At 44.4% G+C, this 17,536-nt stretch overlaps 1 protein-coding gene across 1 annotated transcript in view; it reads right to left on the bottom strand.

Annotated features, from left to right (window-relative positions):
* The window catches only part of ABCB10 (ATP binding cassette subfamily B member 10), a 32,867-nt gene extending 28,416 nt beyond the window's left edge, over positions 1 to 4,451 (bottom strand). Inside the window, exon 1 of the mRNA XM_039241276.1 lies at positions 3,844 to 4,451. Within this exon, the coding sequence (XP_039097207.1) occupies positions 3,844 to 4,354 (511 nt within the window). The 5' untranslated portion in view covers positions 4,355 to 4,451. The remainder of the gene's footprint in view (positions 1 to 3,843) is intronic.
* Between the last annotated feature and the right edge of the window lie 13,085 nt (positions 4,452 to 17,536).

Here is a 17,536-nt window from a genome sequence, read left to right on the forward strand (position 1 = left end):
CCGAATGCTGGTGTTTCCAGAGCAAACAAACATCCCTGGCTTTCTGGAGCAGTCTCCATTTCTAAGGTACAGCCTCCCTGTGCAGCAGTACTGCCCTCATCAGAGCCTCTGCCCTGACTGGGGCTTCAGGAAAGACCTGTGCTCAGTGCGGCTCACCCTCTCCTTGCTTACCGTATTCGCTGGCTTTACCACTTGACTCTTTTTGGTCACTTCATAAAATATAACTCATAAATTCAGCCAAAGCTCCTGGTGGCCATGAGGTCTAAGAAGGGTCCTAATCTCAAACCACACAAGTGCTTATCAGTGTATTAAGTGAGAGGCACCCTCCCAGCTCCTCCCCAGAGGCCTCAACTGAATGGTGTGGGTGGAGGGGTAGGGGCGTACCTCGCATAGTGTAACTAGGAACCTGTCTGGAAAGTGTAGGGAAGGCAGGCAGTCTCTGTGTGCCCTACACACAGGCTGGTACTGTAGGCATAACCTCACGGCACCCCAACGACCCACACAGCTCACTGCTGAGATCGACTTATGTGGTGTTCCCTGCCCCTAACTCGAGGGGATGGTCAGAGCCGTCCGCAGCCCCCCTCTATCTGCCAGGCACAGCAAGGGGCTCTGACAAATTACTTCTTATCCCAGCAGTCCACCAGGGGCTCCTCAGGGAGCTCCTGTTTCTCTGAAGACTCCTTCTGGCCCAGGTGATAAGATGAAGAGCCTCACTGATAAGTGAGCAGGGAGAGCACCTCTGGAAGCCACAGCTATAGGAAGATGGCTGCAAAGTCCTCCAGCAAGTGGGAAGCAGAGAGCAGTGCTTCTGGAAGTGGAAGGCATGGGGGGGGGGGGGGGGGGGGGGGGGGGGGGGGGGGGGGGGGGATGCTAAGACTGCTCTCGCCACACATCTGGAAACATTTCAGATGGTAGACCTTATTTCAAAGTTTCTGATACAAATTACTTAAGATCCACCCTTTCTAGTCACACACATCAGATGGCGTACTCAGCAAATCACTGAAGGCGAATGAAAATACTGTTAATCAGAAGTAGAGCTGAATTGTTAAAAAAAAAAAAAAGGGATGTTTGCATTTGTTTTCCTAGAAATCAGCATGTTAATATTGGAATGCCTTGCCTTCAAACTCAGTTTTTGGGTCTCTTGATTAAAACACACACACACACGCAGGCACACATGCACACACACGTGCACACACGTGGCTCTTTATCTGTAGCATTTCAAAGAGATGTGCCAACATCTGAGGCTGCCCTTATAAGTTACAAATTAATGATGACATGACACCCCACTTCCTTTTAATCCCACAAATGCCAACATCCAGATTGGCTTCAACATATCATATATAATGACTTTTAAGGAAACCAGATGTCCTAGTAAAGGGGTTTTCAGATTTCCTCATAAGATACAATATGTACTTATTATCTTAGAAAATTAGTGAACCAACCTCAGCCTTATTTTCTCAGATTATGCGTTCACAATTATTCATGTGGCAGATCAAACTAGCTCTTCTTAAGATAAAAGGAGGTACAGCTCTTGCTTTATTTCATGTTTTTATTTATTTCTGAGAGAGAGAGAGAGAGACACAGCGTGAGCAGGGGAGGGTCAGAGAGAGAGGGAGACACAGAATCTGAAGCAGGCTCCAGGCTCTGAGCTGTCAGCACAGAGCCTGACACGGGGCTTGAACCCACGAACCGTGAGATTATGACCTGAGCCGAAGTCTACGCTTAACCGACTGAGGCCCCCAGGCGCCCCGCTCTTGCTTTATTTAAAGCGGTCTTCTCAACATACCGGCATGGTAGGACATGTGGGACAGAGTAAGAAGGTCCTGGGATGATGGTCATGAGAGACGCAGGGCAGGGTTACCCAGGGTGTGGAGCCAACGTGGGCACCAGCAAAGCTGGACATCTAAAAACCCTTCTCGGCGCCTAATAGCTCAGAAATGAAACAAAACTGGGCACGTGGGTGGCTCAGTCGGTTAAGCGTCCAGCTCTTGATTTCAGCTCAGGAGATCTCATCGGTTGTGAGATCGAGCCTGCTTGGGATTCTCTCTCTCTGCCCTTTCCTCACTTGCACACGTGCTCTCTCTCACTCTCAAAATAAATAATTAAAAAAAAAAAAAAAAAGACCTGGTTTTCCTTGCACTCAGTTTGAGTTGCATATGGGGATGGTAGACACACCCTGCAGTGTTTAGGCCTCAATCTGGGCCCGGTTGTACCATTATTCTCTCATCTCAGGCACTCTGAGCCCCTGCTCTAGGCTGCACATATGCTAAGAACTAGACAGAATTAGACACGGCGCCTGTCTCGAGCAGCTCACAGTCCAGTAAGACCTTCTAGTCTCAAGATGTTCTTTTAATAGAGTAAAAGATCTTCATTTGCATCAAAATACATACAAAACCAACTGAGCAATGACATAAATTCTTCCTGCCTCAGTGATACCAAGAACTCCCCTGAGCTTCAACAGACAGTAAGAAGTGAAACATTCCCTATCTGCCCTCCTTCACAGCGCCAAGCCGCCCGACCTCCCAAATGACTCTCTTGGAAAATCTTTTCTAAAGCAGTGGATTTGCAGCAAAGCATGTGGGACTCTCACTATTTCAAGGGCTGCATCTGACAACTTCACGGCCTCCTTCCCAAGCCCTCATCACGATTGCAGTTTTGTCTCTGGTCATATGATAGTTTCATTTGTTTCTCCCCCGCTAAGCTGGAAACCCTAGGAGGAACGGGGACTGTGTTTCTTTCTGCTCACCAATGCAACCCGGGGGGGAGGGGTGTGGCCCACCACACACTGAGGGGGCTTAGTAACTATTTATTAAAGAAATGAAGATTTAGGGAAATCTCAAAAACGTGTAAATTTTAAAAGGCCCTTGCATTTAAACATTTCCCTAATTACGGTTAAAAATGAGGAGCTATAGAAAATTGTTCTTAAAACATTCATTTTGGGACGCCTGGGTGGCTCCCTGGGTTGAGTGTCTGACTTCGGCTCAGATCATGATCTCCGGGTGGCGGGTTCCAGCGCCAAGTCAGGCTCTGTGCTGACGCAAGAAGCCGGCTTCAGATCCTCTGTCTCCCTCTCTCTGTGCCTCCCCCTGCTCACGCTCTTTCTCATTCTCTGTCTCAAAAAAACAAAACAAAACAAAACAAAAAACCACACACATTTAAAAACATTCACTTTTATTTCTTTAAAAAATTACTCAATTATGATTTAGTTGGGTTTTGGTCTACAGTTTCTCAAAGTTTCTGGAGTTTATAGATGGCTGATCGTAGCCAGTATTTGATTTTTTAGAAGAGCCGGTAACTTCCTGCTTACCATTCAGGGAGGCAAAAAGCACAGGAAGCAAATCTGAAAGTTAGATTGTTTTACTTCACGGAGCAAAAAATTGTTGACTGTTTAATAAACTTACCTAAGGCAAAAAAAATGTTTTTTTTTTCAGAAGTGGTAAGAGTGCATAATACAAAATAAGTATAGTTTTGGCTGGACTAAAATTTAAAATGTAAGAGAAGGGGGTGGAAAGACCCAGCCCACTCTGAGAATGCTGCCAGAGCAGAAAAGACCCACAGGTTCCAATTATGAGATACTGCTCCACTTGTATCAAGTGTCAAGCGAAGAAAACAAACATGAAACACAAAGTCAGCCGACCTGAGGGCTCCACAACGCTACCGGGAGGTGCGCGCCACCCAGCACTTGTCGGTAGAGATCCCCAGGTTAAAAGCCAGCCCGTCCCTCCTCGTGGTGCTGCAAGCGGCCCAGGGTCGCTGTGCAGCCCCCGCTGTGTCCCCCTCGGCGGGACCCCGCGCCTTGTAAGGAGTGCCGACCCGAGGAGGGAAGAGGACGGAGAAGCCTACCTGCTAGCCTCCCGCGCTCCGGATACGCCAACCCCAGAAGTTTCCGGGCCTCCGAGCGCCTGGCCGCCGCGGTGCGAGTCTGCGGGTCGTCTCCGGGGGTCGCCGCGGCCGCAGGCAAAGCCGGCCCGCGCTGCCTGGCTTCGCCCCCGACCCGGGCTGCCGCTGCTGCTGGGCCGCCCGGGAGCCCGGCGCGCGGGAGCCGCGGAGCCGCGGGCCCGGCGAGCGCCCAGCACCTGCAGGCGCCGGGAGGCCGCGCCCACAGCCCCAGGAGCCGCGCGAGGCCTGCTCCGCCCCCGGGGCCGCGGGGACCCCCGCCTGGGGAGCCGCTACTCCAGCGGCGCGGGCCTCGAGCATCCCCGAGGAGCCCCGGCTCCGCGCCCCAAGGCCGCGCCGGCCACAGGCCCGTCAACAGCGGCCGGGGCCCCGGGGCACGGACGCCCGGGGCCCACGTGCTGGCGGCCCGGCTTCGCCACACGAGCAGCCGCAGCGGCCAAGCAGGGGGCCCGTGCATGGCGCCGCGTCCCACCCGCGCGCCTCAGCCTGCCGGGCACGGCGCGCACAGAGTCCGAGGACCCTCCCGGCCCGGCCGAGCGGAGGGCGTGAACGCAGCGCCGCCCGCCGCCCCGCCCGCTGTCACCCGCCGTCACCCTTCTCAGCGGGCCCCCAGCCCCCGCGCACGCCCCGGGTCGCGCCCGCCGCATGCCCGTCCGAGCCGCGGCCCTCCGCCCGCACGGGTCCCCGCCCCCTAGGGCGGCGACCCGGGCCCGGCACCACACTCCCTCCGAGGAGCACCCTCTCGCCTTGGGGGTCCTTCTCCGCAGCGCCCCCCACCGGGCTGCCGAGGACCCGGCGCGGAGCTGGCGGCGCCGACCACAAGGCTGAAGAAAGCGCCCGGCGCCGCTGCGCCTGCGCACCATCGTGCGGGGAGATTTTTCGCGCTTCGAGTCCCTTCCCGTAAAACCCTGCGAGCCCTTTCTCACGCCGGAGCAGTCGGCGGAGCGCGCAGACAAGATCACACGATGACCGGTGAAGGGATGCGGCGGCCGGACGGCGCGCTGGTCGGGGCTCGGGGAGGGTCCGCGGCCCCGGCGACCCCGGCTGGGGCCGGTCCTGTCACCCTACGTCCCAGTGCCGAGCACGGACTGAGTCGCAGAACCGTGTTTGAGAGGCCATCGCTGCGGGTCAGCGCGGTTGTGGAAGGCGTTGTGGAGGATGTGGTTGGTGAGCAAGTGAAATTGGATAACTTTGAGGAAAGGAAGAGATCATTTCCTAACCTGAGCCGAAGTGCAAAAACAGACATGGTCGAGACACTCCGGCTGCTCAGAGTGGAGAAGACCAATCTAAATGCAATGTAAAATGCAATGTAGTATTTTCATGCACGTGCAAGGAAAGCCAGAGGAGAGCATCCAACCGGGACGCAAGGAGACTTTATGGTGCACGCATCTGTACGCTGGGGGATTGGGGATGGGACCAGCCTGATTCTCTAACGTGTAGCAGTCGTGGTTGAAGAAGGTGGATTGATATTTGTTGACTCGTAATTTTACAGAGCCGGTACTAGAGTAAGGCTAGTGAGAGACAGGTGCTTCAATTGCAAAATTTATGGATTCGGGGGGAAAAAACCAACCAAACCTCAATAATCAAGATAAATATTTTAATGCAGTATTTTTAAAATAAAAATTAATGCAAAAAACCCATTATGAGCAATATATCAAAATTTCGAATGCATTTTTGCATTTGCACGATCCTGCCTCTCTCCTCCCACGTTAATCCTACCCCTAAAAACCTTATTTGCAAAATTAGGCAGTTCGAAGCTGGCCTACTTTAACAGTCATTCTTTTTATTTTTGCATGAAGTGTTCTTTATCTTGATTACTGAGACTTTTTAGACCCCCTTAAGTATCACCCCCAGCAGAGTTGCCTCACCTCACCCTACTTGGGGTCCCGGTAGGTAAGGAGTATAGGACTTTTGAGAGGAAATACTGATAATACAAAGTGTGGAATTAAATAGTGCTTTAAATGCCCTGATGAGCAGGAAGGGAGCAGGAAGCATGCCTTCCTCTTAAATTCCAACCTCTTAGACCCAGGGGAATATGGAATCCCCACCCAAGTTAACCATGACTTAGGTTAGCCTCTCATTGGTGTCCAAATTCTAGAATGCAGGGTGTAGAGTGAAACTGACTCCACAGATTTATGAGTAGTTATGTTCCTTTCTGGAAAGATTTTATTCGGTAACTTCTAAAAAGCACACCCCACATCTTGCATTCTGCTACTTCCCATTTGAGCCCCAGCTGAAGCAATGTCAAAAGATAACATTCTCCCAGTTGGAAAGTGATCCGTGTAAGTCAAATCTAACCTTCCTCTTACTTTCTTTTTCCCATTTTCCGGAAAACGGTTGCTACTCTACAGGCAGGGGAGGGCAGGGGAAGGCACGACTGTCCTTTGCACTCTCCCTTTGCCAGAGTGATGTCCACCAGGCTTTTTTCAGCTAGCACCCTCTGGCGCCCGGAGTCAACAGAAAAATAACTCCAGTGTCGTTGATTTGAAAAAAACAACAGCAAAAAACAACAAAAACTATGTTGTTCGCATTTCTTTCTTTTTAAAAAATTTTTTTTAAATGTTTTATTTATCTCTAGGAGAGAGAGAGAGACAGCGTGAACAGGGGAGGGTCAGAGAGAGAGGGAGTCACAGACTGAAACAGGCTCCAGGCTCTGAGCTGGCAGTCAGCACAGAGCCCGACGCGGGGATTGAACCCACGAACCGCGAGATCATGACCTAAGCGAAAGTCGGACGCTTAACCGACTAAGCCACCCAGGCGCCCCTTTTTTGCATTTCTAAAAATCAGGCAGGTAACAGAAAATAATTAACCTTGACCAAAATGTCATGTTAAAAAAAGAATAATCCTGCACAGCTATCATATGATATACAAGGCAAGAGTGATTTACTATCATAGACACTAAAGAAAATGTCCATAGTTTTTAAAAATATATATACAGTGGGGGAATGGAGTAGGAAATAAATATTGGGAGAAGGTTCACCAGGACTTACATAGTCAAAACACCCCCCCAAAAGTCTACTCTAAATATATGTGTGTGTATATTCAATATACATTCATATGAGAAAAAAAAGGTTATCGTAATACAAAGCAGTAAATATACACATTTTGTGCATGTATATGTTATTGCTTTGCAATACAGTGATCTTCTCTTCCCATTTAAAAATAAAGATAACTTCTTGTCTTTTTAGAAATTCTTTGGCCATTGAAAAAGGTAAGAAATATTCTGAGCTGTGTTTGGGAAAGTAAGATGCACCCACTTATATGTGAGTGGATTAATAGTATAAAATACCATAGAAAAGCAAGAAAAGCCTGTGCATGAATTCTGAAACCACAAACAAAAGTCCAAACCCTGTCCAATGACAGACAGAAAGGGCTCTTGGTAGAGGTGTGATTGAGCCAAATGGTAAAATCTGGCCCTCAGTGAATAGACTCTTAATAGGTTTAGTGGGCAACAGGTGTTGAATTAAAAAAGGATGTCTTTTGACGGAAACTTGAGAGCAGCTGGGATTACTTCAAGAATAGTTCCACCTGTGGGTTCCTGTACTTCTCAGAGGGCGATAAGGGAGCTCATGTGGACAGCAGGAGGCGCCCCCTCCCCCTCATGGGGAAGCACCAGAAACAAACAAAAATCTTCTGGTGTGAAGTTTGTGATCTGATAAGGAGGGGGTGGGGCTGTCAGTTGACCTTTCTTCCTACATTTCTTTTTCTCTTAATTCCCGCTTGCAGCTCATCCAGTCGAGGGACTGGAGTGGCAGGGCACTGGCTGAAGGTGGCGCATGCAGTTCCCTGAAGCATGAACCAGGAAGGGGGTGCAACCTACGTGGGGCAGATGTGTTTTGTCAATTCCTCTGAAGTCCAGATTGAAGTGTTTGGTAACTCACCTGCACTGCGTGCTTAGAGTGAGCGCTGAGGCTGTAACTTTATCTCAGCCATAGGACTCAGGCCAGTTGAATGGAATGTAAGTAGAGGGTTTTGGCAACTTTGGCTTTTACATTCTCTCTCTCCCTCTCCCCAAAGGCTCTAGAGGAAGCCTGTTATGGGTTGAATTGTGTCCCTCCAAAAAAGGTATGTTGAAATCCTAACTCCTGGTATCTCAGAATGTGACCTTATTTGGAAACAGAGTGGTTACAGATATAGTTAATTAAGATGAAGCCATATTGGAGTAGGAGCAGAGTATTAATTTAAAAAAAAATTTATTGTTGAGAGAGAGAGAGAAAGAGAGCATGAGCAGGGGATGGGCAGAGAGAGGGAGATACAGAATCCAAAGCAGGTTCCAGGCTCTGAGCTGTCAGCACAGAGCCTGACATGGGGCTGGAGCTCATGAACGGTGAGATCATGACCTGAGCCGAAACCATCTAATTTATAATAGAAGACATGAAAACTAAAATGACAAGCAGATACCATTTTCCCCAATCATTTGAATAAAGATAAAAAACTTTTACTGCACTGCCTTGATGAGGGTGGGGTGTCAACCTGGGTGATGTGGATGAAAAATGTCAATTACTACAGGAAAGCACCTGTTATATCTATTAATTTAAATACATATATCCTTTGATCCTGCAATGTCACTCCCAGGATTTTTAAAAATTGACTATTTTTCAGAGCAATTTTAGGTTCACAACCAAATTGAAAGCGAGGTACAGAAATTTCCCATCTGCCCTGTGCCTTGACACAGCAGTCTCCTCCCCCCACTACCCACATCCCCCAGAAGCTTACACTTGTTACAACTCATGGATGTACACTGATACATTGTTATCACTCAGAGGCCGTAGTTAACATTAGGGCTCACTCTTGGCATTGTACATTTGGACGAATGTATAATGACATGTATCCACCATTATAACATCATACAGAATTGTTTCACTGCCCTAAACTCCTCTGCTTTGCGTATCCATCCCTCCTTCTCATAGCCCCAGGGAACCGCTGATCTTTACTGTCTTCATAGTTTTGCCTTTTTCCAGAATGTCATATGTACGGTATGTAGCCTTTCAGATCGGCTCCTTTCATTTAGTAATGGCATTTAAGTGTCTTCCATGTCGTTCCATGGCTTGGCAGCTCATTTCTTTCCAGCCCTGAATAATATTCCCTTGTCCATACTGATGTTTATCTATTTACCTAGAGAAGGAAGTCTTGGTTGCTTCCAAGGTTTGTCAATTTATGAAGAAAGCTGCTATAACCATCCACATGCAGTTTTTTTATGAACAAAAGTTTTTACCTCTTGGTAAACAGGAAGGAGAGAGATTGCTGGATTGTATGTTCAGTGTTGTAAGAAACTGCTGAACTGTCCACTAGAGTGGCTGCTTTGTTGCACATCCCCACCAGCAATGCATGAGAGCTTTTGTTGCCCCACATCCTTGCCAGAATTTGGTGTTACCAGTGTTTGGGATTTTAGCCACTCCGATGCGTGTGTCACTTCTAGGAATTTAAATTATATATACACTCTCACATGTATGGAATGATAAATTTATACAAAGGTATTCATTGCAGTATTGTTTATAATAGCAAAAGACTGGAAAAATAATAAAAAAGAGGGGGGTGCCTGGGTGGCTCAGTGGGTCAAGCTTCTGACTTTGGCTCAGGTCATGATCTTACAGCTCATGAGTTTGAGCCCTGCATTGGGTTGTACATTGACAGCTCGGAGCCTGGAGCCTGCTTTGGATTCTGTCTCTCACTCTCTATCTCTCTCTCAAAAATAAATAAACATTAAATTTTCAAAAACAAAAAACAAACAAAAAAAAGACTGGAAAATGTGACACCTGGGTGGCTCAGTCAGATAAGCATCTGACTGAAGCTCAGGTCATGATCTCACAGTTCTTGGGTTCAAGCCCCACATCGGGCTCTGTGCTGACAATTCAGAGCCTGGAGCCTGCTTTGGATTCTGTGTCTCCCTCTCTCTCTGCCCCTCCTCCACTCGTGCTCTGTCTTTCTCTCTCTTTCTCAAAAATAAATAAACATTAAAAAATATTTTGAAAAAAGGCTGGAAACTACAGTCTAGCACTAGGGCATAAGTTAAATAAATTGCCGTGCATCCAGCCAGTGGAAGACCATGCAATCTTTAGAAAGAATGAGGCAACTCTACATGTGCCAGTTTGGAACCATACCCAAAGAGGTATGATGAAGAAAGCAAGGTGCGGGTCTGCATGCATAGTATGCTATATTTGTGTAAACAATAAAAATATATATGCTCACACACTCATATATTAACAGAATATCTTTGCAAGGAATCACAAGGAACAGTGGTTTTCTCTAGGGAGAAGTGAATAGCCAGGGTATTAGGGTATGTGTCTTTTTGGATTTTCCATCTTCTACTAAAAAAATATGCTAGGGCGCCTGGTTGGCTCAGTCAGATAAGCAAATGGCTTTGGTTCAGGTCATGATCTTATGGTTCGTGGGTTTGAGTCCCACAACGGACTCTGCTGACAGCTCAGAGCCTGGAGCCTGCTTTGGATTCTGTGTCTCCCTCTGTCTCTCTCCTGCTCACACTCTGTTTCTCTCTCAAAAAAACGTTAAAAAATTTTTTTAATATGCTAAAAGTATTTATTAAAAAATTAAGAAAACAATGAAAGATAGCCTCCTATGTAGAAAAAGAGGAAATATTTGAAGATACCAGAGGATTACCTGAAAAAAATATGCTTGATAGGTTCTTTCAAAATTGTATTTATTTATATTTATTTTTCTTATTTTTACAAACCCTTGTGTTGCGGACTATTTATTTTTTCTCTTATTTTTAGCAAATACTTCTGTCGAGGGCTTATTTCAATTTTTTTTTTTTTTACTATTTTTTTAAATGTTTATCTATTTTTGAGAGAGAGAGGGAGAGAGAGAGAGAGAGTTTGCGAGCAGGGGAGGGGCAGAGAGAAAGGGAGACACAGAATCCAAAGCAGGCTCCAGGCTCTGAGCAATCAGCACAGAGCCCAACACAGGGCTCGAACCCACAGACTGTGAGGTCATGACCTGAACCCATGTCAGACACTTAACCAACTTAGCCACCCAGGCACCTTGGCTTCTTTCAAATTTTTAAAGAATAAATGATTCCCAGTGCACCTGGATGGCTCAGTCTGTTAAGCTCTGACTTCGGCTCAGGTCATGGTCTCATAGTTCGTGAGTTTGAGCCCCGCATCAGGCTCTGTGCTGACCGCTTGGAGCCTGGAGCCTGCTTCGGATTCTGTGTATCCCTCTCTCTCTGACCTTCTCCCATTCACACTCTATCCCTCTTTCTCTCAAAAATAAACATTAAGAATTTTTTAAAAAAGAATAAATGAGTCCCATGGTATATAAACTATTCTGAAGCATAAAAAAACAAGATAGACTTCTTAATCTACTTTATGCAATTCATTAGCCTTAATATTTGAATCTAACAAAGATCACCACCAAAAGCAAAACACAGGAAAATTATCAACATTTAAGTCCTTAATAAAACCATAGCAAATCATATCCAAAAGAATATTAAAAGACTTAGAAAAATACATTATTACTAAGCTAACATGATCAGAATAGAATTGTCACATTGCACAATTAGTGCCCTGAAAAAAAGCATCTTGATCCAGCCATCAGCTGACATCATACTAGTGAACCAATAGAGACAATCTTATTAAACCAGAAATAAGGCAAAGATGCCAGTTATCACTGCTATTGCGAAACATGGTGCTGGAGGTCCTAGCCAATGAGTGAGGTGTGGATATGGACAAGAAAAAGGTGAAATTACCATTAGAGACAAATTATATTATTTACCTAAAAATCCCAAAGAGAGTCCAGTGAAAATATAACGAATAAGAGAATTCTACAAGATGGTTGAACCCAAAATTGGCAAAAAAATAAGTTTTCCTGAGTATGAAGGTAGAGAATTCACTGCCAAAAAATGGCATTGTTAACTGCAGTAAAAAGGTAAAACACCTAGTAATCAAATTAAAAGGAATGTACAAGACAAATGTGAAGACAATAATAAAGTTGTCCTTAGGTAAAAAGAAGACTCAAATAAAATGAAGAAATGCAATATTGTCCTGGATATGTAGACTGAACACTACTCAATATGTACCAAGTTCTATGTTAAGCAATTTATACATATAATCGCACTGCACTTTTAGGGTTTTTTTTTTTTTAATGTTTACTCATTTAGTTTAAGGGAAGGGGGATGAGAGAGAGGAAGAGAGAACCTCAAGCAGACTCCATGCTGTCAATGCAGAGCCTGATGCAGGGCTTGATCTCATGATCCATGAGATCCTGGCATGAACTGAAATCAGGAGTCATATGCTTAACCAACTAAGCTACCCAGGCTTGTTTTGTTTTGTTTTTAAACAAATGAAGAAGCTGTGGGGCACAGAGGTGAGGCAGTGTGCCCGAATCACCCAAATAGTAGATGGGCAGAGCAGGGTTTGAGATTTGGCAATCAGTTTCCAAAGCATATCCCTAGCAGACAAGTTGGTTTTCTCACATTCATTTATAGATCTAACATAAATCCAACTAAACCTTTGAAAAAAAAATTTTTACCATTTTTTAATTTTTTCTTTCATAGTCTATTGCCAAGTTGGTTTCCATATAACACTCAGTGCCACCCCAACAAGTGCCCTCCTCCATACCCATCACCCCCTTCCCCTCTCCCCCACCCCCATCAGCCCTCAATTTGTTCTCAGTATTCAAGAGTCTCTCATGGTTTGCCTCCCTCCCTCTCCCCAACCACTTTTTCCCCTTCTCCTCCCCCGTGGTCCTCTGTTAAGTTTCTCCTGATCCACCTATAAGTGAAAACATATGTTATCTGTCTTTCTCTGCCTGACTTATTTCACTTAGCATAACACCCTCAAGTTCCATCCACGTTGCTACAAATGGCCAGATTTCATTCTTTCTCATTTGTATGTAGTATTTATTCCATTATATAGATAAACCACATCTTCTTGATCCATTCATCAGTCGATGGACATTTAAGCACTTTCCATGATTTGGCTATTGTTGAGAGTGCTGCTATGAACAATGGGGTATATGTGCCCCTATGCATCAGCATTCCTATATCCCTTGGGTCAATTCCTAGCAGTGCTATTGCTGGGTCATAGGGGAGTTCTATTGTTCATTTTTTGAGGAACCTCCACACCATTCTCCAGAGGGGCTGCACCAGTTTCCATTCCCACCAACAGTGTAGGAGGGTGCCCGTTTCTCCACATCCTCGCCAGCATCTAGAGTCCTCTGATTTGCTCATTTTAGCCACTCTGGCGTGAGGTGGTATCTCAGTGTGGTTTTGATTTGTATTTCCCTGATGAGGAGGGGTGCTGAGCATCGTTTCATGTGTCTGTTGGCCATCTGGATGTCCTCTTTGGAGAAGTGTCTGTTCATATCTTCTGCCCATTCCTTCACTGGGTTGTTTGTTTTTCAGGTGTGGAGTTTGATGAATTCCTCATAGATTTTGGAGACTAGCCCTTTATCTGATATGTCATTTGCAACTATCTTTTCCCATTCCATCGGTTGCCTATTAGTTTTATGGATTGTTTCCTTTGCCATTCAGAAGCTTTTAATCTTGATGAGGTCCCAATAGTTCATTTTTGCTCTTAATTCCTTTGCCTTTGGGGATGTGTCAAGTAAGAAATTGCTGCGGTTGAGGTCAAGGAGGTTGTTTCCTGCTTTCTCCTCTAGGGTTTTGATGGTTTCCTGTCTCACATTCAGGTCCTTTATCCATTTTGAGTTTATTTTTGTGTATGGTGTGAGAAAGTGATCTAGTTTCATTCTTTTGCACATTGCTCTCCAGTTCTCCCAGCACCATCTGTTAAAGAGGCTGTCTTTTTTCCATTGGATACTCTTTCCCGCTTTGTCAAAGATTAGTTGGTCATATATCTATGGGTCCGATTCTGAGTTCTCTATTCTATTCCATTGGTCTATGTGTCTGTTTTTGTGCCAATACCATATTGTCTTGATGATTACAGCTTTGTAGTAGAGGCTAAAGTCTGGAATTGTGATGCCTCCTGTTTTGGTTTTCTTCTTCCATATTACTTTGGCTATTTGGGGTCTTTTGTGGTTCCATACGTGAAAAAAAATTTTTTTTTAACTTGCTGAAGTGAATCTAGAATATAAAAAAAATAAAGAAGCCAAGGAAAACTTCTGTAACTGTTGCCAACTAAATATGGCTCTATGGAGTAACAAAAAGAACAAATAAAGACACACAAATCTTATACCTATAATGTAATTACAAACCTCGTATTGCCAGTACATAGAAAAATAAACACCAGTTTCTACCAGAGCTATCTGTCGAGGTGTGTCACTAGGTTTGGAACATAACTGTGGCAGGAGGACTCCTAAAAAACTGAAAACAAGAGAAGAGAATTGAAAACAATTTTAAGATTGACCTAAAATCATGAGAGAGAAGGAGAATTTAAAGATGAAAATATGGGTAATTAGGGAAGAAAGGGTTCTAGTGGATCAAAACTCTGACCAAAAGGAAAGAACTCAAAAATGAGCCAGATTCTGGAGTGCCTGAGTGGCTCACTCGGTTAAGCATCCGACTGCGGTAGAGGTCATTATCTCACAGTTCATGAGTTCAAGCCATGCGTTGGGCTCTCTGTCATCAGAGACACTTTGGATCATCTGTCCACCACATCTGGTGCTGTCTCAAAAATAAATACTATTTATTTATTTTAAAATATTTTTTAATGTTTATTTATTTATTAAAAAATTTTAAATGTTTTACTTATTTCTGAGAGAGAGAGAGAGACAGCGTGAGCAAAGGAGGGTCAGAGAGAGAGGGAGATACAGAATCTGAAATAGGCTCCAGGCTCTGAGCTGGCAGTCAGCACAGAGCCCGACATGGGGCTTGAACCCATGAACTGTGAAATCATGATCTGATCCAAAGTCAGATGCTTAACTGACTGAGCCACCCAGGCACCCCTAATGTTTATTTATTTTTGAAAGACAGAGAGAGAGACAGAGTGCCAAATGGGGAGGGACAGAGAGAGAGAGGGGAAGACACAGAATCTGAAGCAGGCTCCTGGCTCTAAGCTGTCAGCACAGAGCCTGATGTGGGCCTCATACTCATAAACTGCAAGATCATGACCTGAGCTGAAGTCAGATGCTTAACTGACTGAGCCACCCAGGCACCCCTAATGTTTATTTATTTTTGAAAGACAGAGAGAGAGACAGAGTGCCAAATGGGGAGGGACAGAGAGAGAGAGGGGAAGACACAGAATCTGAAGCAGGCTCCTGGCTCTAAGCTGTCAGCACAGAGCCTGATGTGGGCCTCATACTCATAAACTGCAAGATCATGACCTGAGCTGAAGTCAGATGCTTAACTGACCGAGCCACCCAGGCAGCCCTCAAAAATAAATATTTTTTAAAAAATTTTTATAAAGGGGGCACCTGGGTGGCTCAGTTGGTTAAGCGTCCAATTCTTGGTTTTGGCGCAGGTCACAATCTATTAGTTTGTGAATTCGAGCCCCACATCAGACTCTCTACTGACAGCACAGAACTTGCTTGGCATCCTCTCTCTTCCTCCTCTTCCCCTCCCCTCGTCTTCCTTTCTTTCTCTAAAAATAAATAAAACTTAAAAACAATTTTTAACTAAAAAAAAAAAAAAGAATTGAAGACTAAATGTGTAAGTACCCAAGGAAAAAATATTTCAAATAAAAAAATATAATGAGCAGAATTGGAAAGAGGCAGTAAAACAATCAAAGTAAAAGGGAATAAATAACTGAGATGGAAGATAGGTGAAGAAGATCCAAGATTCTTATAATGGAGAAGCAAATCAAAACAATAGACCAGAACTCACATTAAAACCTATAATCTAAGAAAACATGCCAAAAATAAAAATAATCTGAATCTAATACTTAAAAAGCCCACAGCTACTTGAGAAAATTGAAACTGAAAGACCATTCTCTGATATATCACAGCAAAATGGTTAAACATTAAGGATAAAAAAATTTTTCAAAGCTTCCAGGCAAAAAGATCAAATGACTTGTACGGGCAAGAGAATTAGACTGCTTTCAGCCTGCAGACTTTTCAAAAGTAACATGCAAAGTAAGGCAGTTATGGAACAGCATTTTTAAATTTATTTTTATGTTTTATTTATTTCTGAGAGAGAGAGAGAGACAGCATGAACAGGGGAGGGTCAAAGAGAGAGGGAGACACAGAATCTGAAACAGGCTCCAGGCTCTGAGCTGTCAGCACAGAGCCTGATGCAGGGCTCGAACCCACAAACCGTGAGATCGTGACCTGAGCCGAAGTCGGACGTTTAACCGACTGAGCCACCCAGGCGCACCAGAGCAGCATTTTTAAAAAAGGGAAAGAAAAGAAACTCAAGGAAAGAAAGCATGAACTGGAGATTTTTATAACCAGTCAAGCTATGTTCGTTTTCTAGGGCTATCATGATGAATTACTAGGAATTCAGTGGCTTAAAACAAATGGACATTTATTCTTTCAGAGACCAGAAATCTGAACTCAAGGTGATAGTAACATTGGGTTTTCTGGTTGCTCTGAGGAATAATCTGTCCCTATGCCTGTCCACTAACCTCTGGTGGCTGCTTGCAAATCTGGTATCCCTTGCCTTGGGGGCTGTGTAACTCCAATCTATCTTTTTCTTCACACGGTATTCCCCTATGTGCCTCTGTTTTAAATTTCACCTTCTTTACTCAATAAGGGCATCAGTCATTGGACTTAGGGCCTATCCCAAATCCAGGATCGTCTCATCCCAAAATCCTTAATTGTATCTGCCAAGACCTCCTTTACAATTAAGTTGATACTCATAGGCACCTGGGGTTAGGACTTGAGTATCTGTCTTTGTGGGATACTATTCAACTCACTACATTGTCCTTCAACTATCAAGACTATAGAAAAATTTTTTTGAACATGGAAAAGCTTGGGAAATATGGAACTTATGAGTCTTTCCTGAGGAGTCTGTGAGAGGCTGACTTTCAACTAAGAGATGATTGAGAAATTGTTAGCAAACGAGCTGATGATGAGCACGTAATAATAATTAAATTTAAGACCAAAACAAAGATGGGAATGAAAATAAAATAGTCATGTATAAATGTGATATGTTCTAAGTAAAAATTTAAGCAACTAAAATAGGACAGGAAGGAAGAGAGAAAGCAAAAGCAAAACAAATTCATTGTCTAGACAACAGATGGGAACAGTGGATATGAATACAAATGGACAAATCAGAAAGTAAAGGGGGACTAGCATCAGAAAAGAGAAAATTCCATGAATGGAACTAGAGAGTATTATGCTAAGTGAGATTAGTTAGAGAAAGACAAATATCATATGACTTTGCTCAGATGTGGAATTTAAGATACAAAACAGATGAACATAAATGAAGGGAAGCAAAATCATATAAGAACATGGAGGGTACAAAACATAAGAGGCTTGAATATGGAGAACAAATTGAGGGTTGCTGGAGGGGTTTGCGGGGGGGCTAAATGGACAAGGGGTATTAAGGAGGACACTTGTTGGGATAAGCACTGGGTGTTATATGTAGGGGATGAATCACTTGATTCTACTCCTGAAATCATTATTGCACTATATGCCAACTAACTTGAATGTAAATTAAAAATAATAAAATAAAAATAATTTAAAAAGGAGAGAATTCCAAAAGTAAGCTTTAGTATAAAATTACAAAGTTTCCTAAATAGCAAAAGAAAATTTAAGGGCACCTGGGTGGCACAGTCAGTTA

The sequence above is a fragment of the Hyaena hyaena genome, unplaced genomic scaffold, assembly GCF_003009895.1.
Source record: "Hyaena hyaena isolate Hyena2069 unplaced genomic scaffold, ASM300989v1 scaffold_193, whole genome shotgun sequence".
Classification (NCBI taxonomy): domain Eukaryota; kingdom Metazoa; phylum Chordata; class Mammalia; order Carnivora; family Hyaenidae; genus Hyaena; species Hyaena hyaena.